Genomic DNA, 27,767 nt, shown 5'->3' on the forward strand with positions numbered 1-27,767 from the left:
TGTAAGTGAGCATGAAGCATGAAGCGTGAAGCATTTCTAGGAGGCATATATGCTGGTAGTGTTGCCAGGGATTCTGTTCCGTGCAACAGACCTTTGTGTAGTCAGGTGTTGCTAAACGGGTACATTATGGTCACTTAAATATGATGACACACACAACAATGAGCTCCCTCAATTTCAAACCCCACACCACTCCACACTCACACAGATAATCTTCACCTATTCACAAACACTACTCAAGCAGATCGCAGAGGTTTCGGAAGTGAGAGTTGAGTTTAAGACTGGGTATCCCACATTGAGGAGGAAGGACAGTCTTTGTAAGAGGCTGCACAATTGCAAGTTCAGCCTGCAAATGTGTTGCGTGAGAGAATGGGTTCGGAAAATTAGGAATTTCATTAAACTTCATTAAAATGATTAAACGCATTTCACACAATGTCAAAAGCACGCAAATAATTTTCCATGACAATCAAGGTAGAAAGTTGCATTTATTTATGATTTCACAAAACCATAGCAACATAAAACTGCTCTCTATTACGCAGCTACAGTACAGGAAATGCGACAGGTCGCGCAGCTTGAAAAGTATGGAAAAGTATGAGTTTACAGTTTAAAGGAAGAACGGATTTGAAAGCAATAGCACAGCTCAAGGCCACTGACAGAAGTACAGAAGTACAGAAGTGGCACACGGGACACACATCTCAGACAGATCACGCTGTGATGCGCTAAACGCGCTTTTTCACAAGATGTCCTAAACTACAGGGACTTTCGATTTGTTAAAAGCAGAACATTTCACAAGACGTTTAGCTACAATCATTTCACACAGATGGAATGGTATTGAGTATCACATATAGGCACTGATACTACTACTACTACAACCACTACTACTACTACTACTACTACTACTACTACTACTAATAATAATAATAATAATAATAATAATTATAATAATAATAATCATAATAACAATAACAATAATACCATGTGAGCAGGTGTATGTTTTCCATGCAAAAAATTTAAAAGTGTAAGAAACATGGATGAAGATATTAAATTCTCAGCTGTGATTAAATAATTTTACACTAACACAGGATGTACACAGAAAGCCCTGATGCCTTAAAATGTACACAATGAACATCGCAGTGACCTCAGTGACGCCAGTGACCATTTCCTGTGGTCATCGGTGATTGCCCGTGGTACCGTCCTTCCCTCAGTGAAGCCTGGAAGGCAGCAGCTCGTGAATGGTAAACGGCAGGCATTTATATAGCGCCTTTATCCAAAGCGCTGTACAACTGATGCTTCTCCATTCACCCATTCATACACACACTCACACACCAACGGTGATTGGCTGCCATGCAAGGCCCCGACCTGCTCGTCAGGAGCATTTGGGGGTTAGGTATCTTGCTCAGGGACACTTCGACACAACCCGGGCGGGGGATCAAACCGGCAACCCTCTGACTGCCAGACGACTGCTCTTACTGCCTGCTCTTACTGCCTGAGCTTACTGCCTGAGCCAGCTCGCAGAACTACAAAAACGAATGGCGACGGGCAAAGTGACTTAGCTAGCTCAGTAACACAGATACAGACAGATATGATGTGAAGTACTATGAGGACATTATCTGTGTTTGGCTGAGCTGACTGTGCTGCAGTCCAACATATTACTGTATAAACGTGTCTTTCCAACCCACACGCCAAACGGGAGAAGCACTGATGTACTAATGAGATCCGCACAGCCGTTGGGCCCTTGAGCAAGGCCCTTAACCCCGCATTGCTCCAGGGGAGGATTGTCTCCTGCTTAGTCTAATCAACTGTACGTCGCTCTGGATAAGAGCGTCTGCCAAATGCCATTAATGTAATGTAATAAACTAAGCCACGCTTAGTTGCCACGCCCGTGTCCTGATGGTACGTCACTGAGGGAAGGACAGAGCCCGGGTCCTCAGTGCAGCTGAGTCTCCACACAGAGGTCAGAGGTCAGCTCTCCTATCTCTGCACAGAGGTCAGAGGTCAGCTCTCCTATCCGGCCGCAAGGCCACATCGTCTGCGCGCATCGATTCCCCGACTGCACCTCTGACGCCGATTACACACATTGACATAAAGACTCAATGAATCTGCGTACAGTCCACACTCAGAGCACTGGAGACACCATGTTTCATTGGCCTGACGTCTTGGTGGAAAGAAGTGTAGAAAAAATCCAAGATAATGCAGAATGTACTTCAATTTAATTAAAAGAAAGCATAGCACATTTTTTTAAACAACACAGAAATAAATAAACATAATGCCTTTGGCGATACATATTCACGTGACTTTGATGCGATACAAGAAGCTTTGCAACTGCATTACTACAGAATGTATTTGGTCAAAGCAGTTGGCATTCCATATTTGAATCAATTTATTACATTGAGGAAAATTGAAATGACATAATTCACAAAAAACGGAGCGGATGTTTGACCCCCCCGCCCCCCCCCCGCCCCTGCATCTGACGAAGTGATCGAGTAACGCCTTGTGACCGGCTGCTCCTGACACTCGCCCACGTACAGACGTTGTGTGACCTCCGCCCTCACGGGGATATGATACAGTATCCATTCCTCAGCATCCATTCACTGCACCAATATCTTATTCTGCAGACGGCTGCTTTTGTGGCGTGATATTACTCGCGGGTCGTGACATGACTCCCACAACACGAAGAAGACATTTTCCTCACAGAGCAGGGCACAGCGTGGGCAGGGCAGGGATACTAACGGAAGGAACGGCAGTAATATAAACTGGTGAGGAGAAGGTAGCGCAGCTTTTCATTTCCCCAAACAGTAGTGCACAAGCAAAACGGATCAATTCAAACGTCGCTGCGAAACTTACATTCACATCGATGGACGGTTATGCCCGCTGGATAATATTAACACATTCCACAGGAGAAACCTGATCCTTCAGACAGCTGGTTTGATCCGTATGAATACGCACAAAGTCTCTGGAGTCGGGACGGGGTCGGCGGGTCACATGACTGGGATCATCAGGTCACATGATGGGGTCGGCGGGTCACATGACCGGGATCATCAGGTCACATGACGGGGTCAGCGGGTCACATGACTGGGTCGTTGGGTCACATGATGGGGTTGGCGGGTCACATGACGGGGTCAGCAGGTCACATGATGAAGTTGTCAGGTCACATGACAGGGTCAGCAGGTCACATGATGAAGTTGTCAGGTCACATGACTGGGTCGGCGGGTCACATGATGAAGTTGTCAGGTCACATGACAGGGTCAGCAGGTCACATGATGAAGTTGTCAGGTCACATGACTGGGTCGGCGGGTCACATGATGAAGTTGTCAGGTCACATGACAGGGTCAGCAGGTCACATGATGAAGTTGTCAGGTCACATGACTGGGTCGCCGGGTCACATGATGAAGTTGTCAGGTCACATGACGGGGTCGGCGGGTCACATGACGGTGGTCTCGGTCTGCAGCAGGGACTGGGCGCGGGAGCTTCGGTGGAAGTGCGCCGCGGTGTCTGCGCCATTCCGGCAGGAGGCGGAGCCCTGGTCCCGCCGCCTCAGACCCTCCAGACTCATACTCCGCCACTTCCTCTTCAGCTCCCCCTGGACCTGCGTACCCACAATCCCCCAGGAGCACACACACACATACCACTCAGAGAGCCCCAGGAACACACACACCACTCAGAGCACCTCAGAAACACGCACACACACACACACCACTCAGAGCCCCCCAGGATCTCTCTCACACACACACACACACATACCACTCAGAGACCCCCAAGAACACACACACCACTCAGAGAGCCCCAAGACCACACACACCACTCAGAGCACCTCAGAAACACTCACACACACACTCACACACACACCACTCAGAGAGCCCCAGGAACACACACACCACTCAGAGACCCCCAGGAACACACACACTCACACACACACACACATACCACTCAAGAGACCCCCAAGAACACACACACCACTCAGAGAGCCCCAGGAACACACACACACACACACACACACACACACGCACAGCCTAATCCAGTTAAATCATGGTTCCACTCATCTTTCCCCCTGAGTGAGGACCTCTCAGATATCGGAGACCCTTTCCCACAGCCGTGGGACCACTCACCTCGCTGTTCAGGAAGCAGTACAGGATGGCCACGACCAGGCCCTGCAATTACACAAGCGCACATTAGCACATCCGCTGGGAGCAAACGCAAAATCAAACAACACGTGCTTTCGTCCTCACTGAGGAAGACGCATAGCGTTTCAGACCTGGCTCTCATAGGTCATCGTTTTGGACTCAAATACTACACTTCACTGAGCTAATCTGGTGAACTGGAACCTATGAAATACTCTGTGCAAATGTACAAATATTTGAATCGACACAATCACGTATTTGATCCAGGTGTACAGTGCTCATATGCCATCCTAATCCAGTTGAATAGATTTCAGAAGAGACTGTGAATAATGCTCTGCGCTATAGCAGCTGTTCCCCACCAGATTTAGACCAGCCTAGCTGCCCGATTATTCAGTGCCATGGCACTTCCTGCATCTCCTTCCTGCACAGCATCATGGGAGATGTAGTACAAAGGGACGGCGTCTAACCTGAAAGGACCCGAAAGCCAGATCAAAGAATATTTTGATATTCTCCACGGACTGGCTGAGAGACACGAAGACGACATAGTGAACTCCAAACAGAGGGATGAGCAGCAGGGTAGATTTAGCCAGCCTCCTGAAAGCACACACAAACACACACACACACACACACACACACACATATAAACACACAGATCCAGAGTCCATAGTGTTTGGGGGCAGAAGAAACGGTGAATAAGCATATTTCCATCAACAACACACGCCCATCGAACAAACGCAATCAGCACTTTTAGGGCTTTCTGGAGCAGGAGGCTGTGACTTAGGTCCACATCAAAACAGTGTCGGTTTCCGTCACCCTTCATCGAATCTCTCGTGGTCTCTTTATCGATAGGCCAAAAGAACAAGAGGAAAAGTCACTTATGACTGCTTTTGTGGTTATAGGTGTATTTAAAAAAAAAAACCACAAAAAAAAACCACACACCTGTACTGTGATAGGTCGTTACCCCTGACGTTGGGACACCGAACCTTCTGCACCAGGACCCTGATTATGCTGATGAACAGGATGAAGTTCACCTGGAGAGAGACGCCAACACATTCAGGGAGCCTGACTGAGTCCCTGAACCTGACTGAGCCCCTGAACCTGACTGAGCCCCTGAACCTGACTGAGCCCCTGAACCTGACTGAGCCCCTGAACCTGACTGAGCCCCTGAACCTGACTGAGCCCCTGAACGTGCTCTTCAGCCAACTCTGGGACCGATTACTGTTATGTTCACTGCGATGCAGTCCCTTTAAAATAAATAAACGAATAAAATATTGATTTTTTCCGTCTCTGCCTGACTATTTTTGCATTTCTCTACTGCAGGTTCTTTAGTTGCTTAAAATTCCTGTTTTACAGCAAATGCTTGCAACCTGAGCCCAGCAGAACATTCAGTATTCGGCTAAAATACAAAACACACTCGTGTTGTGGATAAATAAGTGCGTTTTACACACTCCTATGAAAACTCATGTTGTGGTTGTGGATGAATAAAGGTGTGTTTGACACAGTGCTCTGAACACACACACACACACGCACACACACTCATGTTGTGGCTGTGGATGAATAAAGGTGTGTTTGACACAGTGCTCTGAACACACACACACACACACACACACACATACACACACATACACACACATACACACACATACACACACATACACACACACACACATGTTGTGGCTGTGGATGAATAAAGGTGTTGTTCACTGTTACCAAGGTGACGTGAGAGATTTCAGGGCCGTATTCCACCTACCATGATGGAGAACACGATGGGACCTCTGATCACCCACAGAGGAACAGAGTCATCATTCACCTCCCAGCATCTAAACAAACAGGAAATACATCAATCTTTTAGAACAGACATATACACCAAGTACACCTACTGACAGTCTGTATGGTGCTAGAGCAAATGAACAATGCCGTAGCAGTTCTTCCAACGTGAATTTCTTTACAAATTAATATTATTATTACTCTTAGGTTATTCTAGGATGTCAGTGTGTCCACGGTTGACCGAAGATTATTATTATTATCATTATTATTATTATTATCGTAGGTTACTTGTGACACTTGCACCATACCTTAAAAATATTATGGAGCATATTTTGGACAGTAGGCAGTATGTTTAGTAGACAGTGCATACTTTGAGGACACAGTGGTTAGGAGGCAGTTTTTTGTTCAGCAGTGAATGTAGGCATTCGCAGGGGGATATCACCAAGCCTTTTAGTGCGATGAGCAGCTGTTCAATATGCATACTTAAAAAAAAAACTTGTTCAGCTAGTTTTGTAAGTGCGCGGCACTTGATTGCTGAAGATTCAGTCCGTCGGTAAAATAATCTGCAATCGCCTCCCTCGCATTTCGATCGATCGCAGCCTTTCTCCGGAATGACTCAACCATATCGCCATGACAACATGATTATAGGATGCTGACGTCTGCCAGGATGTGATTGTACCATTACCGATGACTGAGAAACGACTCTGACGTTACACTGCAGGCTCTTATCCCGAGCGACGCGGGCTAAAGTGAAAAGTGCCTGGGGTCAGGAATGATCCATTCACAGAGCTCACCTGCCGCTTTACAAACAGCACACCATTTTAAAATAGCGATTAACTCACTTTTTTACTGTCCTTATTTTGAACTAATGTTTCCCATTGATTCTCACGGTTCTTCTTCAGTGGAGTTTTAGTTCAGTTGCACAACAGTGTAAGATTGCAATTGGACAGACATCCAAACGGGTCACTCCGATATCATTCATAATATTTACAATTCAAACAAACAGTTTACAGATGCGTCAGAGTGAAACAATTCTTACCCGGTGTCTTCAAAGTACATTCTGGTCAGAATCCACGCGAACACGAACACTGTCGGGAACCCTGAATAACGTAATGAAGGAACATCAGTTTGTGAACACATCTGCTGCATAAGGGCGGCCTGTAGCTTAGTGGTTAAGGTACATGACTGGGACCCACGAGGTCGGTGGTTCTAATCCCGGTGTAGCCACAATAATATCCGCACGGCCGTTGGGCCCTTGAGCAAGGCCCTTAACCGTGTATTGCTCCAGGGGAGGATTGTCTCCTGCTTAGTCTAATCAACTGTACGTCGCTCTGGATAAGAGAGTCTGCCAAAATGCCAATAATGTAATGAAACCTCTAATAAAACAAAACCTCAGCCCACAGCGCTTATTCATGGTAACATTTTACAAAACTGGCATTAATTAATGTAGTTAGCTACCTACTGAGAAATGAACCTGTACAGCTTTGTTTCACATTTGTACGACCTGGCGGTCGAGCTGCACGTTCACGCCTGTTTTCCGTTATGGTTCCTCGGTGGTGGAATGACTTGCCTACCACTGACAGCAGAATCCCTCCCCCTATTTTCGACGCAGACTCAAAACACACCTTTTCAAACTGTACCTTAGTCCTCCCTCCTGATTTCCCCCGCCCCCCCCCCCTTCTGATATCCCTATCCTCCTTGTCTAACCCCAACCAAAAAAAATTGCACTTATGATGACTATTTGTTTAGAACAACACTTCATGTGTATTTTACTAGCTATGGATGTGATGCTTTAACTTGTGGAAGAACCTATGCACTTGTAAGTCGCTTTGGATTAACAGCATCTGCCAAATGACAAAAATGTAAATGTAAATGTAGGTACATCATTTCTTCATGTTAACGACTAGTTAATGGCAGTTCATCTTGGAATGAAAAAAACATTTGATAAGCTTTAAGCTTCAATAAGCTTTTCAGACACAGATAATCATGTGATGTCATGAACGTAAGAGTAACTGCAACACACAGTGATAAATGAAACAACAATGAAATTCAAGGGGAAAATTCTAGTTTTAACATCTTTTGTTATTTTATTGTCCTTAACTGGACTTTTATTAAGAAATGAACAGAAATTAAACTAAATTTCACACAGCTGGCTTTTGGCTGACGTGCACATAATGGCACTCTCCAGAACTTTCTCGTAGGCGGATGAAGGATCGCCCCCCTCTTGGGAAGAAAACAGCAAAAATTATACACCTGCAATACAGCCATATTTCTGTAGCCTATTACACAATCTGTTTCAATTACCTGTCATCGAAAAAATACAATCAGCCAACCTGTGCGCTTCTTACATTAATGGCATTTGGCAGACACTCTTATCCAGAGCGACGTACAGTTGATTAGACTAAGCAGGAGACAATCCTCCCCTGGAGCAATGCAGGGTTAAGGGCCTTGCTCAAGGGCCCAACAGCTGTGTGGATCTTATTGTGGCTACAACGGGATCTTGCCTGTCCCAGTCATTTACCTTAACCACGACCCTACAGGCCGCCCTTTTAAAGTTCAAATCAGCCGATTTTGATACAACTCAGTGCATCCCTAGTTTGAATCATAACACCGCGCTCTGCCTGTCGCAAAACGGGCCCGGTCCTTCTCCAGCGCGGAGGACAGGGACAGGACTTTGGCCCGGAAGCAGAGCTCACCCCAGCCGATGAGGAGGTAGACGGGGAAGTGCCTGTTCTCGGAGAACAGCACCATGAGCAGGGTGTGCAGGTACAGGCCCTCCACCAGCAGCCAGAAGAAGTTGGCCATGATGAAATACTGGAAGAAGACCAGGCTGGCTTTGCAGCCCACCTGAAACAGCGAGAGCCAGCGGTGAGGGGGCGGAAAAATCAGCAGCACGAGATCAGGCACAGAGCACCGCTGATCGGGTTCTACTGTAGCTAGCTCTATCGTCACAAATATATACACTCACTGAGCACCTGTACACCAGCTTGTTAATGCAAGTATTTAATCAGTCAATCGTGTGGCAGCAAATAAATGCACACAAGCATGCAGACGTAGTCAAGAGGTTCAGCTGTTGACTGCATTATAGCACATTGCCTTAAGACACGTAAATGCCCTCAGTTACATATATAAAAGCGCTGCTAAGTCACACAACAGTGCCCTTAGTCATGTCAAGTTGGCAGAATATTTTTGTATACTTCTGAATTCATTCTGCTACTACCAGTATGAGTTACATCGTCAATGAGCCCACTCAGGAAGCAGCCACGCACGCCCAAGCCATCACACTTCCTCCACCGTGCCTCACAGATGAGCTTGTATGTTTTGGATCATGAGCAGATCATGAGCAGTCCATAACACTTTGTTCCAGAACGTTTGTGGCTCATCTCTGTACCTCATTGCGAATTGGCTCATCTCTGTACCTCTTTGCAAATTTTATATTGCATTATTGCTTTTGCAAATCTCTGATCGCTTCACGATTGTGGGTGTGCCAAACCTGTGACCGGTAGGGTCTCTGCTCCCTGGGTAGAAGCAGTAACCATGACGATGGGTTTGTCCCTCAGAGGAGGCTTCAAATGGGAGTGGGCCGGTGAAGCGGAATAACGTGGACCGTCGAACGCGCTCCGACCGGGAACGACGACTACTCACCAGAGAGGTCTGTTCCGAGCACTGGGCATTGTGGGAGAAGATAACGGCGTCCTTCACCAGCACGGCCACAGCCCTCAGGATGAAGGAGAAGAAGAGGTTGAGATGGATGTAGTTCCTCGTGCAGTGGAGCTTCCTGCCCGCCGGGAACATCAACCGCAGATTCAGTTTTATTCTTTGGGGTTACGCTTAAAAAACATTTTTTAATTCAATATACCGCATGTACGATCTAAGCGAGACCACGTTCACATTTGGCTATGCATCCAAACTCCTACATACTGCATGTACGGTCTAAACCAGGGCAGCCCAATCCAGTTCCTGGAGATCTACAGTCCTGTAGGTTCACTACAACATCTACCATCTTACCTAATCTTGTTGTAGTAATATTCAGTGGATTTGGTGGACTGTGTTTCAGGAGAACCCCACAGTGGTTTCAGGCAGACAGAGTAAAGCTACGGGCTGTTTCAGGTAGACAGAGTAAAGCTACAGGCTGTTTCAGGTAGACAGAGTAAAGCTACAGGCTGTTTCAGGGAGACAGAGTAAAGCTACAGGCTGTTTCAGGGAGACAGAGTAAAGCTACAGGCTGTTTCAGGTAGACAGAGTAAAGCTACAGGCTGTTTCAGGTAGACAGAGTAAAGCTACAGGTGGTTTCAGGCAGACAGAGTAAAGCTCTGACCTGAACAGACAGAGGATGGCGCTCCCAGTGATGAGGGCGATGAGAGAGAGGCTGTGTCCCAGGGTGTACAGAGTCTTCACCACGGCGTAAAACAGCAGCTGCAGGAGAGGCCACAACACACTTACAATCACACACAACACTTACAATCAGACACAGCACTTACAATCACACACAACACTTACAATCAGACACAGCACTTACAATCACACACAACACATTTACAATCACACACAACACACTCACAATCACACACAACCCAGTTACAATCACACACGCAACACATACAACACATTTACACAACAAAGTTACAATCACATGCAGCACACTTACAATCACACACAACACATTTACAATCACACACACAACACATTTACACAACACAGTTACAATCACACACAACACAGTTACAATCACACACACAACACATACAACACACTTACACAACACATTTACAATCACACACAACACACTTACAATCACACACAGCACACACAACACAGTGCTTTCCCCAATTATTCCTAACCATACAAACACGTCGTATATAGGCTTCTTCCCCCTCCTCGTTTAACATCAGTCAAACAGACTCCCAGCCCTCCAAAAGCTCCCCTGAAACATCTGCTTCAGTCGTGTATATACGTCATACTGCTCTAACTTCAGCTGGACTTTAACCTCTATGTGCGCTGGGTAAAAAAGGGATCTGCCACGGATTTTAATCAGCCCAGGCCTCCCTGGCCACACCACACACCAGAGACACAGCCAGCTTGCTGGGCCACAGACCCGGGTCTCCAGCCTCTTCAACACCCGCCCACACGCTTTTATTTTGTACAGATGTCTGTCGTACGGGTTGTTTGCTCAGGTGTCATTGACCATGCTGCCCTTATAATTGCCCCTTGTGAATAAATAAAGTTTTCTGACATTATAGCTGATATTATATCTTGCAGCTTTTCCAGGTGAGGTTGCATTCGGTATCGCCCCCAGAAAAAAACTGAACCCTGCGATTCCATAGAAGAATCCTGTCTAATCCAAGGGTCCTTTGTTATCTGTGTTGGTCCGGGAGCCTTCTCACTCCACACCTATGACACGGGGTTCCTGAATCAAGGGTTCCACCGATGGAATCAAGCCAAAGAACCCTTGAAGAACCCTGTTTTCTAAGAGTGTAGCAGATGTTTACACGCCAACTCCAGTCTCTGACCCGGGCCGTTTCCTCTGGAGACGTGACGCCGCAGAACGAGCCGTTAACGAGCAGCTAACGTAACGTGTACTCTCTTTGCTTTCGACCGCAAACCACCACATACCTCGATGCTCAACACTATAAATCCAGCAGGTCGGCAGGAACTCCTCTGAATGCCTTTTCTTAAAAATCCATCATAATTCTCACATTAAACGGCCCGGGCCAATCGAAGGCGCACAGTGTCAAACTGAAAAAGCGTTTTTTTTTTTTTATCCGCAAGAAGCGAGCGGCCTTTGAAGTGGCGTTTTCGCGGGCCGATGACTCCGCGGAGCGCGGAGCGGTTGCCTGGCGACCCGGGGGCCAGACATTTTCACATCACAGCGAATCGCTGACAGGATTTCAAAGGACAACGGCCGCCATGGCGAGGCCGGGACCATGCGAGTCCCGCGGTCCGCCTCATGCGTGAAGAAGAACGGGCTTCCGGAACGACACTGGGCCTCCAGGAACGTCGTTCTTCTGCTTCAGAGGAATTCCTTTGTTATGCGACTTCTCAAGTTTTTTCACTAAAAATTTTTTTTTTTAAGTTACAAATGCAAAAAGCTTGCTTCTATAAGAAATAGTACTTTTTGGACCAAAACTTCACCGAAACAAAAGGGTACACGATGTGAAAAAATATATATAATTAAACAGATTATGAGCTGTCCCTATGAAGTTCTGTAGGCCTGTGCAACTGGGATTGTGCTGATCACATTTTCCACTAATCCGAAGCAAGCCGCCATGGTTCTGAAATCAATGTTGCTTCTGCCTGGATGTCGATTTTTGTCAGCACCAATGCGGAAAAAACGAACCTCAAACAGGCATACGTACTTCATGAGATGGATATATCAAGTGGAGGCAGGATGAAAATAACACCCTCTCAAACTTACTCATCATTTCTCTCATGGTTGTGTAAAAACTTTATGTCCTTTTATTGAAAAGAGCCACTTCAAAAATCCTTCCCTCTGTGGCATTTCCCCATTTCCAACATCTTCTAAAAAGTATCGTCATCTCTGAAGCTAAGTTTCTCAAAGTCAGTATAATTCTGTGGAACTATTCCGAATGAAAGGTGGTGAGCACCATGTTTATTAGAGATTAAAAATAATCTCTTCCCGCAGGAGGCAAGAACGGTCGTCTGAAAGTCCCCCCCCCCCATCCTGGGTGTGTCAAAGCGTCGCTGACACCTAACTTCCAATTCCTCCTGATGAGCTGGTTGGTGCTTAGCATGGCAGACAACCGCCATTGGCGTGTGTGTGTGTGTGTGTGTGTGTGTAAATGAGTCATCGATTTTAAAGCATTTTGGATAAAAGCGCAATATAAACGCAGTCCATTTTATCTTAAATTAACTTTATAACTACGGTTCAGCATCAGTGACAATCTTGACTGCTTCTGCTGTCCTCAAACACATTTTTTGGCATTCATGGCAACACGCCTGTGTGAAAACGCGTGCTGTAACTCTGGAAGCTCCTCTTGTCAGGCGAGGAAAAGACTGCCACCAGCTGGGGGGGAAAGCGGAGCGGAACATGGCGGTTTTGCGGCGCTCGGCTCACACGGGAAAGACAGACCACGTTGGCATTCGTCTGCCGCACGCCGACAGCCAAACTCCGCCGGAATCGGCCGGTGAATAATGACAAAAACTGTTCAATTAAAAATTGTGGTTTGTGCCTGAACTGGAACAGGGAAGAGATGGAACAGAACAGAGCAGAACAGCTTGAGCAACTGTAAAATAAAATTCTGTTATTGAGCAACGATCGAAAGGAGCGATTATGATCCAAGGTGATGATACAGGTGATGAAGTGTAATGGTTAGGATTTATTCAAAAATACTCATTTTGCGACCGATTTTATGAGGGAAAAACCCCACGGAATTTCTCTCCTTGCTTTAAATAAAGATTTTACTCAAAACCGGCCTCTGTCAGTTATGTGACCATGGAAACAGACTTCCTCACAAAACGGTAGTGATTTTAAACATTGATCAGCCGGCCGCATCTATCGAACTCGCTCATGAAAAGGAAACAGTGCTTTGGAGGAAGTGCAGAGCCAATCTCATCGAACAGAACTCCGGTGGGTGAATTGTAGTCTTAGACTTTTTTTGGGGTTGAATTTTAAAATTATGACAGTCGATAAAAAACAGCCATTGTTGAAGTTCCATGAACGGGCCTACAAAGATAATTCAGGTAATGAGATGGAAGTCGTCACATAGGCAGATGGAGTTCCTGTGCTGACAGCGGTGACATCACTTTACTAAGCAGAAAAAAACCGGATTGCCACCAATCAGAGAGCATTCATAACCATAAAACAAACAAACAAACACAGTGGTTATTGGTTTGACACTTTTCTGGCTAAGCATTTGGGATCCCTGCAGGAATTATCATTATCAAGTAGTGACCAATCACCGTCAGCATTGTTCTTTTGGTTGTTAGCAACATACTCTGTGATTGGTGGAGCTCGTCTCTGCCTCAGCCGAGCAGCCTATCGGTGAAGCTTGCTCTGCGTGGTTCCGAGGGTCTCCCGGGCTTCAGTAGACTCTGACAGTGGCTCTGATTCCCTGAGCATCTGTGCCGGACTCTGACTTAGACTACAGACAGAAGACTGCAGAGGCGAATTTACTCATATGTAGCTAACTATTCATTCACTAAATTTTAAGTTTCAAATGTCATTTCAGTTTCCCCTTGAAATGAACTATTAGTGATCAATTAAATTAATTAATGAATATATTATATTAGTATAATTATTCCTTTATTTAAACAGGCAGTCTCACTGAGATAGTGATCTCTCCTTCCAGAGGGTCATGTCACAACAAAATCTGATCCAAAAAAATAAATTAAATAAATCAACAGACAACGATACATGTCAAACATTCCCCATCATGTCAAGCAGACAGACAGTCAATGAGCTGAAGTTAATCACCAAAATGAAGTCACCAAAATTTGGGAAGAACACAAAACTGGCACTTGCATTTAGTCTCAGGTCAAAGTTATGGCCGAACATTCATTGGAGTTGTGCAAATAGCTAATGCAAAGTTTCAGCCATTTTTGTTAATTGCCCAACTCTCCTGGTATTCCACAATAATTCAAAAGGAGCAAGTCAATTCAGACTGTACAAAATGGCCGCCAGTCGACACCACTATGAGACGACCCTTCGCCCACTTCCTGTAACTCTGACGCACCGAATGTACAGCAAATAAGTGGAGCAAGGGGTGAGCATCAGGCTGCTTCTGTACAGGAGAGCTGCTGTGTGGACCTTTCAGGTCATTTTCTGATGTTTGTGCTTGTGATTTGTTGGTAATTGCTTTGATAAGAGAATGGGGCAAAGTTTTATTTGCCCATTCCCCTACCTAACGTCACAGTAGTTGGGACTTGTTAAGCAAATGTTTGCCCATGTCGGTTTTTAATATAATAAAGCTTTCTGTTTTAGTTGCTGTTGTAGATCCCTAAGCAGAATATGGAACCACGCAATGTTACAAATAAGACAGCCTGACTTTTTTTTTTCCTTTTCTTTTTTTTTTTTTTAATCACACTGGAGCTCTGTTCCTCAAATTGCAGTCCTCCCAGGCAAAGAGAGGTTGGAAAAGCAGCAGTTCTTGGCACTCTGGGACTACACTTGACAATCACCGGCTGGTACATAACAGCCTTGGGACACATTAAACTGTGTGCTTCAGGTAAACACACTCAGGTCCAGACCCTACAAATGTCTGCTGGGCCTGAATTTTCCGTCGCAAAATTTCAGTCAGACCCTGTGACAGTACACATTGGCAAAGATGACATTTGACATCACAACCCCCTAATTTAAGATATTAGAGGTACAATGGGTAATTTCGGACTTCTAACGGTCAAGAGAGGAACTGCAGCAACAAACACGCTCAAACCACAACACTGTTTATCCCTTCCTCTAAACTAAACAATTCCGCTAGGAGTCTGTGCTGTACGGGACATTATTCAGCATTATTCTCTATTCAACTCTATCATCAAACGTTTTTGTGTAGAATAACACTGGATTGTTTTCAACTCTGGAATGCCAATGAGGTTCAGCGTAATTATAACGGAATGCTGAATCAAACTGCCGAACAGCGTTACAGGCGACTGTAGAGCAATATTGCACAAATTATTAGTGTTTTGGAGCTTTTCATATCATCCAGGAGCTTTGTTTGATTTGTGTCTCGCACTGATTCAAGTAAAACTACTGCAATTCTTGTATGCAAAGTATGCATATTTTAGGGTTTAACGGCAATTTTTCTGAGCGGTTTGTAAAAACGATTTCCCACATGACGTGACGTATGTTTTTGCATAATTCTCGGATGACGTTGCTGAATGTGAACAGAGAGCTGGCCACGGGAGGGGCTGGGGATCAAAACCTACATCTCTGCTCTTTGTGAACGGTTTGTGTGGCTTTAAGATACTACATCTCTGCTCTTTGTGAACGGTTTGTGTGGATTTAAGATACTACATCTCTGCTCTTTGTGAACGGTTTGTGTGGATTTAAGACACTAAAAACAGGCAGAGGAAGATGAGGAAGATGAGCGAGGGCCTTTAAGTGCTGACGGAGCCCAAGCCTCAGCAGACGGATTGGCGGTATTCTGTAAGAGTGGACCCCGCTCCATACCCCCGGGCCCCCTCACCTTATCCTGCTGGGCCTCTGACCCACACACGCTGGTGATGTTGGGGAAGACGTGCGACCAGCCGCCCGCTGTGCAGTTCCTACTGATATACCCTGGGGGTGGGAGCAGAGAGTGTGGTCACCTGCGTGTGGAAACAAATCACCCTTACTCTCTCACTCTCCCTCTCACTCTCTCTCACTCTCTCCCTCACTCTCCCTCTCACTCTCTCTCACTCTCTCTCACTCCCTCTCACTCTCTCTCCCTCTCCCTCTCTCTCACTCTCCCTCTCACTCTCTCTCGCTCTCTCTCGCTCCCTCTCACTCCCTCTCTCTTACTCTCTCTCACTCTCTCTCACTCTGTCTCACACTCTCTCACTCTCTCTCCCTCCCTCTCTCACTCCCTCTCTCTTACTCTGTGTGTGTGTGTGTGAGTGTGTATGTGTGTGTTGTGTTCTCTCTCACTCAAAAATGTACATGCTTCATTGGCATGACATACTTCCATATATGTTGCCGAAGCGTTACAAAAAACACATTTCAATTTTCATAACATACACTGCAATAAGTCATGAACGATAAAGAAACATAAATACATACAAATGCATAAACAAATCTCTATTAGATGAAGAACAATAATTACCAAAACAACAAAATGACAATTTCTCATAATAATGTCCCTTAAGCTCTTCTCTCCTGTGGGTTAAATCCCTGTTTCAATCTAACTGATTATTTTTCATTTTAATAAGATTTCTGCATTTGTAAGCACAGAGGATGTAACTGCATAGTTATCACTGCACAGTATTGGGAGTAAACCTTGTGATGTTGAGCCTCCATCACATTAAATTCAGACACATGGATCAATGCTTAAACGCAAGCCCGCTTCAGAAAAGCAGGTTTAGTCTAAATGGGCTGAGAGATCTTAAGGGGCAGATGTTTGTCTGCGTAATGCAAATGAGCTTAATCCAACTAGCATCTACAGTTCAACTCATTAATTCACAACTCTTAAAGTTTTGATGAAAGCAAAAACATTTGAATCCAAAGGTGAATGTCATATGTCATTGACATTGTATGTCATACAACGTTACGACATACAGTGTGTCATAAACATTATGACATACAGCGTGTCATAAACATTACGACAGACAGTGTGTCATAAACATTACGCCATACAGCGTGTCATAAACATTACGACAGACAGTGTGTCATAAACATTACGACAGACAGTGTGTCATAAACATTACGACAGACAGTGTGTCATAAACATTACGACAGACAGTGTGTCATAAACATTACGACATACAGCGTGTCATAAACATTACGACAGACAGTGTGTCATAAACATTACGACAGACAGTGTGTCATAAACATTACGACAGACAGTGTGTCATAAACATTACGACAGACAGTGTGTCATAAACATTACGACATACAGTGTCATAAACATTACGCCATACAGTGTGTCATAAACATTACGACAGACAGTGTGTCATAAACATTACGACAGACAGTGTGTCATAAACATTACGCCAGACTATAGACCCAACACAGAGTCAACAAATTCCCAACACTCTCACTCTTACTCTCTCTCTCTCACTCTTTCTCTCTCTCTCACTCACTCTTGCTCTCTCTCTCACTCTTGCTCTCTCTCTCTCTCTCTCTCTCACTCTTGCTCTCTCTCTCTCACTTTTACTCTCTCTCACTCTTTCTCTCTCTCTCACTCTCTCTCTCTCACTCTATCTCTCTCTCTCTCACTCTTGCTCTCTCTCTCTCACTCTTGCTCTCTCTCTCTCACTCTCTCTCACTCTTGCTCTCTCTCTCACTCTTGCTCTCTCTCTCTCTCTCACTCTTGCTCTCTCTCTCTCTCTCTCACTCTTGCTCTCTCTCTCTCTCACTCTTGCTCTCTCTCTCTCTCACTTTTACTCTCTCTCTCACTTTTACTCTCTCTCTCACTCTTTCTCTCTCTCTCACTCTTACTCTCACTCTTACTCTCTCTCTCACTCTCTCTCTCTCTCTCGCTCTCTCTCTCGCTCTCTCTCTCGCTCTGTGTGTAATCGGTGTGTGTTAATGTGATTGGTTTAAAGACGTGGTGCGGAACACGGCGAGGGTGTACCGTTGATGCCGAACAGCGCTTTGAGAACTCGAGGACACGGGATGGTGACCGTTTGGCCGATCTCTGCGCGGTCCCAACACGATATGTTGTCCCAGGCCCCTTTGCATCCTGTAATAAAAAAACATCCATCCATCCATTATCTGAACCCGCTTATCCTGAACAGGGTCGCAGGGGGGCTCCATCCATTATCTGAGCCCGCTTATCCTGAACAGGGTCGCAGGGGGGCTGGAGCCTATCCCAGCATACATTGGGCGAAAGGCAGGAATACACCCTGGACGGGTCGCCAGTCCATCGCAGGGCACGCACACCATTCACTCACACACTCATACCTATGGGCAATTTAGACTCTCCAATCAGCCTAACATGCATGTCTTTGGACTGTGGGAGGAAACCGGAGTTCCCCGGAGGAAACCCACGCAGACACGGGGAGAACATGCAAACTCCGCACAGAGAGGCCCCGGCCGGCAGGGATTCGAACCCAGGACCTCCTTGCTGTGAGGCGGCAGTGCTGCCCACTGCACCATCCGTGCCGCACCAATCATAATCAATTCTGTCAAAAACATTAACAATAAACGCCCCTCCCCCCCTCCCTTTTTTTTCTTCAGGAAAAGCGAGGAAAAACGGCAAGAAAAAGTGAAGGCGGGGAAATGGAGATGGGATGGAATGACCTCGCTCCTTCAAAAGCCAGGTCAGAGCCACGGCAGTTGCAGCCGTGTCAGACGGACCGTCGCTGAAGACGGGCGACCTCGATCGGTTTCCGGGTCAGGAGCCGGGAAAGAAAAGAAGCGGAGGAAAACAAGAGATTAGAAGGAGCCCCAACGTCTCTGCTCTCCTGACCCCCGGGTAGCGCAGGCTCAGAGAGGAGGAAGAGGACGAGGAGGAAGAGGAGCCAGATGAACGCAGTGGGCTGGCTGATGACCTGGCCCCGGTGACAAACGACCGATGAAGCCATGTTGACATCACGGGCGTCTGGAGAAGGCAATCGGCCCTCAGATCAGCGGCGGTGTGGACGTGGGCTCTTGTGCTAGCCTCGCAGCAACGTCGTCAGTCGATTGAAGACTACGGCTAACAGACCCAGGTGCTTTTTAAAAGAACAAAAGCCGGGGTGTCTCGGTGGCGCGGCCTGTAGAGCACTGACCGCATGCTCATTGTGAGCCGCGACGTCAACGGTTCGAATCCGACCGTCCGACATTTGTCGCGTGTCTTCCCCTCTCTCTCGCTCCCATTCTTCCTGTCTCTCTATACTATACTGTCCAATAAACCTGAAAAAGGCCTAAAAATTTTTTTTTTTTAAAAGCCCTTTCCCCAAAGCTTCACCGACAGGCTCAGTAACACTGCACACAATCACGTCACACATAGACACATTACATTCCATATACAAAAATCTACTTTTTAGATAAAAAGACATTCCTTCAGAGAATGAATAATTTAATATTCAAAAATCAGTCTGGTATTTTAGTGTTAATTATGTGCGGTTCATCAAATGCACTTGCTGTTTGAAGGTGGTTTTAATTAGGGCTAAACGCCAAGTGGATGGAATGGATGGAGTGTAGGAAACTGACCCCGTCTGCTTGGGGGGGGCACCTGTATGAGGATGAAGGGATATGGATGCTGATCATGTTGCCAGGCAACACAAAGGCACGGTACCAAGATGGAGTGTAGATGCCAATTGAGAAAAGCATGCCAGATAATATTTTCAGCCAACATTAATGAAAACCTGATTAAACATTTAAGAAGTGAAAGTGATTTCCGTCAGTGTGTTTAAACAATGACCACATAATCAGAATTTGGACAGATATTTCACTTTGCCTGTTCTTGTTCATAATATTTTTTTCCTGAAACATGTTCACGGACTACACTGACAATCAGTTTAGTACTGTAGTAATATTGCTCATGAACATTTTTCACTAAATAAGCATTGTTACCAACAAAGATATCTGATTATATGTAAATAAGATTTTTACTAACAAACACATCTGATTATATGTAAATAAGATGTTTACTAACAAACACATCTGATGATATGCAAGTAAGCATTCACAGATACATGGGCTCAAGTTTGAAATCTGGGTTGTTGTAGGTGTTTAAACCTGGTGATGCATTAGTGCAGGGAAAAGGCCTCCTCACCTTTGGAAACGGGTTTCTCCTGTTTCCTGAGTCTGGTGTGGCACTCCTCCTCATCTTTCAGAAGCTCCAACTGAAAGTTACAGTCTGGATGTGTTCCACTCACCTAAACACAGGAGGAAATGTTTAAAGGAAGCAGGCAGGCTGAAGCGGCCATTACCCATCCCCTGCTTCAGAGTACAATCTGAAGCTGCCATACCCATCCCCAGCTTCAGAGTACAATCTGAAGCTGGCATGCCCATCCCCTGCTTCAGAGTACAATCTGAAGCTGGCATACCCATCCCCTGCTTCAGAGTACAATCTGAAGCTGGCATACCCATCCCCTGCTTCAGAGTACAATCTGAAGCTGCCATACCCATCCCCTGCTTCAGAGTACAATCTGAAGCTGGCATACCCATCCCCTGCTTCAGAGTACAATCTGAAGCTGGCATACCCATCCCCTGCTTCAGAGTACAATCTGAAGCTGGCATACCCATCCCCTGCTTCAGAGTACAATCTGAAGCTGGCATACCCATCCCCTGCTTCAGAGTACAATCTGAAGCTGGCATACCCATCCCCTGCTTCAGAGTACAATCTGAAGCTGGCATACCCATCCCCTGCTTCAGAGTACAATCTGAAGCTGGCATACCCATCCCCTGCTTCAGAGTACAATCTGAAGCTGGCATACCCATCCCCTGCTTCAGAGTACAATCTGAAGCTGGCATACCCATCCCCTGCATCAATGAGCACGCTGAAGCTGCTACCCCCTTCCCTTTCTTAACTGTGAAAAGCACAAGGCCTTGCGTTACATTACATTAATGGCATTTTGGCAAACGCTCTTATCCAGAGCGACGTACCGTTGATTAGACTAAGCAGGAGACAATCCTCCCCTGGAGCAATGCAGGGTTAAGGGCCTTGCTCAAGGGCCCAACGGCTGTGCGGATGTTATTGTGGCTACACCGGGATTAGAACCACCGACCTTGCGGGTCCCAGTCATTTACCTTAACCACTACGCTACAGGCTGCCCGTGTGCTCGTTGATACACATTTTTTTTAATGTATATACATTGTGGAGGCTTTGTGGATGCATTTCATATTCCATACTTTCATATTCATTACATGTGTGAATGTGTGGGCTGTTTGAGTTTGCTCAAGGCACCAGCCAAGGTCAACGGATAATACACAGGTGACAGAGAAAAAAAACTGCACATTGGTAGCTCTGATCACACAGACACACACACACAATGCATTCCACATGAACACTGTTTGTGTTTGTTTGTGGCGTATCCTCCACTCAAGCTTGTTGGTACTCTTAATTTCGTGTCCTTGCAGACAAAACGCGATGCCTTTCGCCGTTCAGTGGGAGCTGACAGTGATTACCGTGGCGACGGGCTGAGTGCGCGTGAGCTGCCACTTCACCCGCGTTTTTAATGAGCCTGAAGGCGCCGGGCTGCCAATTCCACCGCCCGGCGGTGACACTACCTGCGAACGCGCGGCACAACTTTAAAAAAAAACAACAACCCGGTCAATAAACCCACGCTCTTCATGTCCTGAAACAGACGCGTTGCGGGACTGCGAATTTAAGCGCTCGTCTTCAACGCATGGCAAAAACAGCAATTAGGAATAAGGTTTGACTGATGGTTTCTCCCTGCAGCCTTGCCTTTTAAAATAAAAATGTAAGTGCTCTTAGTATTAAATATGTGACTGAAGTTGCTTCTGCGGGCCATATATTGTTTTTAGACCGTGGAGTGGCCTCCAGTGGCTGAATTTTAAAGCCTGGCGTTCTGTTTAACATGGTGCATAGTGTAGTGTTATCTCATCCCACGTCTAAAACCTCTCTGAAAACATTGCTCCGCTCAGGTATTAAAGATTCCCTCTCGTTCATTGTTAGAGAACAGCATCAAATATTTCACCACCCTTTCCCAAGAGCACAACGTCAGCCGGAAAGCGAATGCTGATGCAGCTTATTAGGATTAATGCCTTTCATTTTGAAATGATTTCTGCGTGCTGACCACCTACTGTTCGCAGCAGTTAGCAAGCTTTCTTAATGGCACATGTAAGCAGTTTGCCATTCCTTAAAATAGCCCTATTGTATTGTTATACTCTGTAGGATCTTGTTTCCATTTTATTATCTTTGTGTTGTGAAACGCTGCCATTAAACCAATGCAAGCTGTTCAGTTATATCCAAAAAATGTTCCGTTTCTGTTTCGTGTTAAAGCTGTTTAAACACAGCTTCTGCACACTATTCGTAAGTACGCCTTGAGCCAAGAGGGCCTTGTCACACAGTAGTACTCGCAGTAAGAGCACAGAGGGAAATTGTTTTAAGTTTGTTTTGTTTTTCTCGAGAAACGGTTTTTACATGGAGAGCCAAGCCTTTTCATTGGTTGACAGCATGTGTAGCCCCGCCTAGTATGGACAATGAGGAATCAAGGCATAGCCCCCGTGTGAAAGAAGTGCAGCGCACGGCAATGGTATTGAAGCTTACGGAGCTAGTTCGGGCATACACAACTCGAGAAGCGCTCTCCGCTCACCTGATGCAGAAGGCTCAATGGAAGGGGCTCATTTAAAAGGTGCAATAGGTAATTTCGGACTTCCAGCTGCCAGGAGAGGAATCGCACCAAAAACAAACACCCTCAAACCACAACACTGTTGTTACCCTGCTCTGTAGACGTGCGTTGACGTTTACATTGAGGTCAAATGGCGTACGAAGCTCCCTTGCGCTCCTCGGGCATTGTTCCGGGTACTTCGCTCTCCTGGAGAGGCCGTGCCCTCTCCAGTTTCTGTGTACGCTCTATGCGTTCCTCTGACACACGCTAGGAAATGTTCTCACAATGTTAATGGTATGTTGTGTCAACGCTGTAATATTGTGACAGCGTTTGGGACGGGAGCGCGTGATGCCCTGCGCCTCGCCATTAACCGACCACAGAGGCTGCAAGAGGTTGGGGTTGGGGTTGGGGTTGGGGGGGGAGGCTAAACGCAGATTCATGCCGTGTCTGTCGCGCCAATTCAAATGCAACACTTATGTAAAAGGAATATGCATATTACGGAACACATCATTCCCAATTTTGGCTGCACAGGTAAATTATCTGCGCAACCTGCTGCTCCATCAATATGCAACATAGTCCGTGTGATCTCTTGCATAATGCAGTGCGGCTGTGCGAGAGCGGCGACAGCAGGAGAACAGTGCGGTGTTTTCGGGCAGGACGGGCATATCGCACGGTGATTAGGAAAGATATGTAGGCTAATACGGGAAACGAAAGGGTAATTTCACTTCATGTAATAAAGTCTATTGTAATCTTGGATATGCGAGGGTTATTTTTTTTTTTGCCGTACACCTGACTTCGGAGTCAGGCGCCGAACTGGAGATAGGCGAGAGGTGTGTGTTTCTGCCCTTATCGGCACTCGGCAGACTCTCTGAGTGAAATGAACACGAGCATGAATCACACACAGACAGGGACGCAATACCTAAGAAGCGGAGCCGTGTTTCTGCGGGCGACGGCATTCTTAATAACTCCCTCCCCCTATATATTAGAGAAAATATTTCATGTTTACACTAATGAGGAACACACAGCGCCCGTTTAGGGCAAATTGTTCTCAGGATTAGGAATCTCATGTGATAGCAGTCCCGAGCGGAATTAATTGATTGGATTTCATATTTTGCCAACATTCCTTCCGAACTGCCACTGCACACGGAGCTCACAAATTAGACCAGTCTGGCCGTTTCTCAAAGCTATTCCATCACGGCAATGTGTCTGTGGCTCACTGATTTAAAAACAGTCAGTGGCCCTGTTTCTACTTCCCAACGCTACACAATTGGCACATCAAGCGAGTTATGTGTTTACGTCTCGGGACGATTAGGTTACCAAGGGGACAGAACCAGGTCCCTCCGTCCCTACATGGCATGCAAGTCTTCATCGATCGCCTAACACCGTGTGTCTTTTTCCAAAAGTGCCCGTCGCTTTACCGCCGCGCCTCAACGACCAGCAAACCTGCCGCTAACTGCCACTAACTGCCATTCAAACCGCCGTAAACTTCTGCCACAGGAGAGAACCAAAGTTTACTTCTTCTTTTTAAAACAGAAAAGACATTATGGTAAATGGCCCAATGCTGGCTAGTCTGCTCAACATAAGTGAACCAATCCTCCGCATTTTAGGGTTATTAATGACTTAAGGCGAGTCACTCTTTCTCCTGATTTACTTTAACGTCGCACAAACACCAACCGCACAGTGCACACTGACCAGCAATGCTTCCGTTCCTCTCAAATATCAAATTTCTGCCGCAAATTGACAGGCGTATTCAAGTTCTGACTGAATATTGGGCTTGTTGGGGGAATTTTCCTTCGGATATATGAGCTATGAAAGCAACGGCCATTAAAAGAGACTGCAGTCTTTCTGTAAGAGCACACCTCCCCTCCTGCGGTCACCTGTGCCCCAGGTGTGTAGGGCTGCCTCAGTCAAACAACACATTGTCTCACATTCAGCAGGATATCGGTTATTTCAGCCAAAAGGCTTCTTTTACTTCCCAGATTTTGGTAGCCAATCAGTTAGTGAGCATCAGAAATGCAATTAATTAAATTAAAAAACATTGAACATAACAAAAATCTGCTGGTTGATTCAAGAATACATGCACCTCTAAATCGCTTTGGAGTAAAAGCGTCTGCCAAATGACAAAAATGTAAATGTAACGTCCTTGCAGGCGAACCATAACATGTCATAACGAACCATCAACAAGTTTAGTTTTTTTGCTTCTATTTCTCTCCAAGAGTTGGAGGAATGCTGGGGAGCATCCAGATCTTAGTTCCTACACCATGGTTTTAACTGTGAGGGAGCCAGAGTATATCGACTAGAGTCTCATTATCCACAGCTGCAGCAGAAGCGCATTCATTCATCCCCATCCCCTATTACCTTTGACTGGGACTCAGGCTCCCGTGAATAGGTGCAGCCTCCTATTAGCGATTATGTCAAAGACTTCACAATTGTTTATCTGGCAGCACGTCACTGGCCATAGCAACCGCGCTTGGAAACGATCGGCGTCATTCCCAGGGAAAGTGGGGTGGGTTTCATTGGCCAATTCGTGCGGAATTAGTTCCAATTAGCGAGCCGATGATAGACAAGCCTTTTGATTCTCCAGCAATCAGTGGCCACTGCCCCATTAGTGTGTGCAGTGACATTCGCTGTAATATCCAGAATAGCCAATGGCTCAGGGGCCCATACTAAACTGATTTAAGAGATATGACTATTAGACAAATAGCTATACGTTCTTCACAATTTTAATACACTTAAAAATGTAAAATTATCATTATTAGGCTATTTCGTATTTGTGTTGTTACTGCCGTCATTGTTACCACAACTATGTTACTATGAAACAGCTGTATTTCTATGAATGATGGTTGAAAATTACTTGAATATTAAGTGAACTGAGGCACTATTAAAAAACTAAACCTGCAACAGGCCTATATTATCTATACACTTCAAGTGGAGCTCATTAGCAAGAGCAATGGCCCTAGCGCTCTTTTCACGCCAGTAACGCATCTCATGATTGCAAACATTGGAACAAATGAGTCAGCCCAACGGACATTAATAAACAAGGTCAAAGTTGGCGATGAGCAACAGGAGACCTAACAGGACGGAGCCTGATATGGCTTCAGAGGTACCTTCCCATACTGTTGCACAGATTTACAACTTTTTAATGCCGCTCGTAATCTGATGTAAATGCTTTAGCAGAGGCGCAGGAGCCAGGCGATTACCGTTCATTTGTATTATCTGAGCGAGCCCGTACACGTGCCAGCACGAGGGGTCTGAACTCGCTCGATTGAGAACGCGCGCACCTGCGCTCCCCTCCCCGGACTCCCCGGAGTGCGCGCTCAAACGCTACCCCGTCAAGCCTCTGTAACCTACTTCTGGGAGGCTTGCCTTTGCGTATTTGATCTGATCCTATGACCCGTTCAGATTTCTGCCAAAAATAACGGAACCGGTCTAACATCTACTGCCAAGTTCAACCCTCCCGTGGCTTGCGCGCGTTTTTTGGGGGGGAGAGACGGCGCCTGCCGCCCTCCCAACGAGCCCGTATTTTCAGGTCACCGGTTCGTTCCCGTCGAAACCACAGCCGGTCCATATCGTCTTCAGGTAAAATAATTCCCGCGCATTCTCGAATAAGTAGGTACTATGCAAAGATGACCTTTCACCATCAATCAATTATGTCGTCGGCTGTATGTATGTATGTCTTTCAAAAGTAGCTAAACAGTGCCATATTGGAACGTAAATACATTCTAACGCAATATCATTTTCATTTTCAATATGGAATATTGATTTCGCAATGATTGGTGAGTTCTGCTTGGTGCTCGAAGATAGAATGAGCTATAGGCAGACGTGCCGTCCTTCCCCCTTCGTGTTAGTTAGATTCCGCTAGGTGGGAATACAGACTTTCCGGGGAACCAGATTTATGGCACAATTAAACTCACCTTAATTTTAGTTTAATTCAGCCACGGCCAAATTGTATTGATCTGACTGTAGCTCAACAAGAAATACAACTCAATGTTCTCTCGGAGTCTTAAATTTAACTTCTTAATTGTGTTACTTTTAGAATTACAATACAGACAATTTCAATTGGATAAATACGAGGAGAAAAAAGAGGCAGAAGTGATTTACTTACATACGAGGTACATGAGAATGTAAGTAAAACAAACAAATGGAAACTTCTCATTGTTTTGTGAAGATCAGTTTCCGGTTATAGAATCAACGGCCAATTCTCCACAGTGCCATTAGCCCAATACACTCAGGGCTCGTGAGGGACGACTCATGAGGTCCATCTCCGTGGATACAACAAAAAAATAAAATAGAAAACAAAAACAAAATTATGTTCCTTTTGCGTTAAAAAGACAAGAGTGTAAAAAAAATCCAAAACAATGTCCCCGGTACACGATCCCGGCGCGAGGCAGTGGTGGCACTGAACAGCGGCGCGCTCACAGTCCTAGTCAACTCGGCAGACTGAGTGTCCGCGCGCAGCCGCGTCGCTGATCAAATGTTACTTCAGACAGAAAACCCAAAACCACAGAGCTGGGCTGCACATGCAGCGAAGCCACACGGTCAACCGCCGTCTCTTTAACTGTCCGCTTCCTTCCTGAATCTGTAGCAAATGCTACGTGCTGGGAACGATGCGGGCTTTACCAATTAATATAGTTAGCCTACATTACTTAATTACTTTAGGGACAATAAAGTAGCCCACACGTGCCCTGTGAAAACACTCCATATTTTCATTTATTCCGTTAATTTATTCGCCTCTTTCCCGTTATCTGGCAATTTTTCATTAATTCCGGGTCGCTAAATTCCCGAAATGTTTTGCAGCCCATACGCCTCGTCACATCGCTCGGTCCCTCGGTTTATATCGCATTCACAAACTTCTGAAAATGAACGTGATCGCGCATGTCGATGCTGGAGCTAATTAGCTGTGCCGGACAGCGCAGCGGTTTAAAGCGTTGCGTTTGGCATGGAAATTGGGTCGATGTAGCCCACATCCTTGTAGGTCACTCAAGTGAAACATGCCCGCAGGCTAATAGT

At 45.8% G+C, this 27,767-nt stretch overlaps 1 protein-coding gene across 2 annotated transcripts; it reads right to left on the reverse strand.

The window, feature by feature from the left end:
* Positions 1 to 3,324: 3,324 nt before the first annotated feature.
* LOC133136542 (vasoactive intestinal polypeptide receptor 2-like) lies at positions 3,325 to 27,183 on the reverse strand. 2 transcript variants are annotated; one of them, XM_061254118.1, is made up of 13 exons: positions 26,863 to 27,183; positions 20,237 to 20,339; positions 18,110 to 18,217; positions 16,025 to 16,116; positions 10,201 to 10,298; positions 9,528 to 9,660; positions 8,579 to 8,729; positions 6,922 to 6,982; positions 5,866 to 5,935; positions 5,055 to 5,146; positions 4,583 to 4,709; positions 4,104 to 4,145; positions 3,325 to 3,583 (listed from the first exon to the last, which is right to left on the reverse strand). In XM_061254118.1, the coding sequence occupies exons 1-13, from the start codon at positions 26,911 to 26,913 to the stop codon at positions 3,419 to 3,421; spliced, it is 1,293 nt and encodes a 430-aa protein (XP_061110102.1). In that variant the 5' UTR covers positions 26,914 to 27,183; the 3' UTR covers positions 3,325 to 3,418. The 2 variants fall into 2 exon arrangements, with proteins under 2 accessions (XP_061110102.1, XP_061110103.1); XM_061254119.1 differs by lacking the exon at positions 26,863 to 27,183 and adding an exon at positions 24,933 to 24,997.
* Positions 27,184 to 27,767: the final 584 nt, after the last annotated feature.

This window comes from Conger conger, chromosome 9 (assembly GCF_963514075.1).
Source record: "Conger conger chromosome 9, fConCon1.1, whole genome shotgun sequence".
Taxonomy (NCBI): Eukaryota; Metazoa; Chordata; class Actinopteri; order Anguilliformes; family Congridae; genus Conger; species Conger conger.

Bases quoted from the DNA above. Each gene is read 5' to 3' on its own strand.
- LOC133136542 (XM_061254118.1), bottom strand. From the start codon at position 26,913: ATGAGAAGTTTCCATTTGTTTGTTTTACTTACATTCTCATGTACCTCG. The intron at 4,146-4,582 runs GTTAGACGCCGT...GTGTAATTGCAG, and splicing joins TGGCTTTCGGGTCCTTTCAG to GGCCTGGTCGTGGCCATCCT. The intron at 3,584-4,103 runs GTGAGTGGTCCC...GTGGGTACGCAG, and splicing joins ACTGCTTCCTGAACAGCGAG to GTCCAGGGGGAGCTGAAGAG.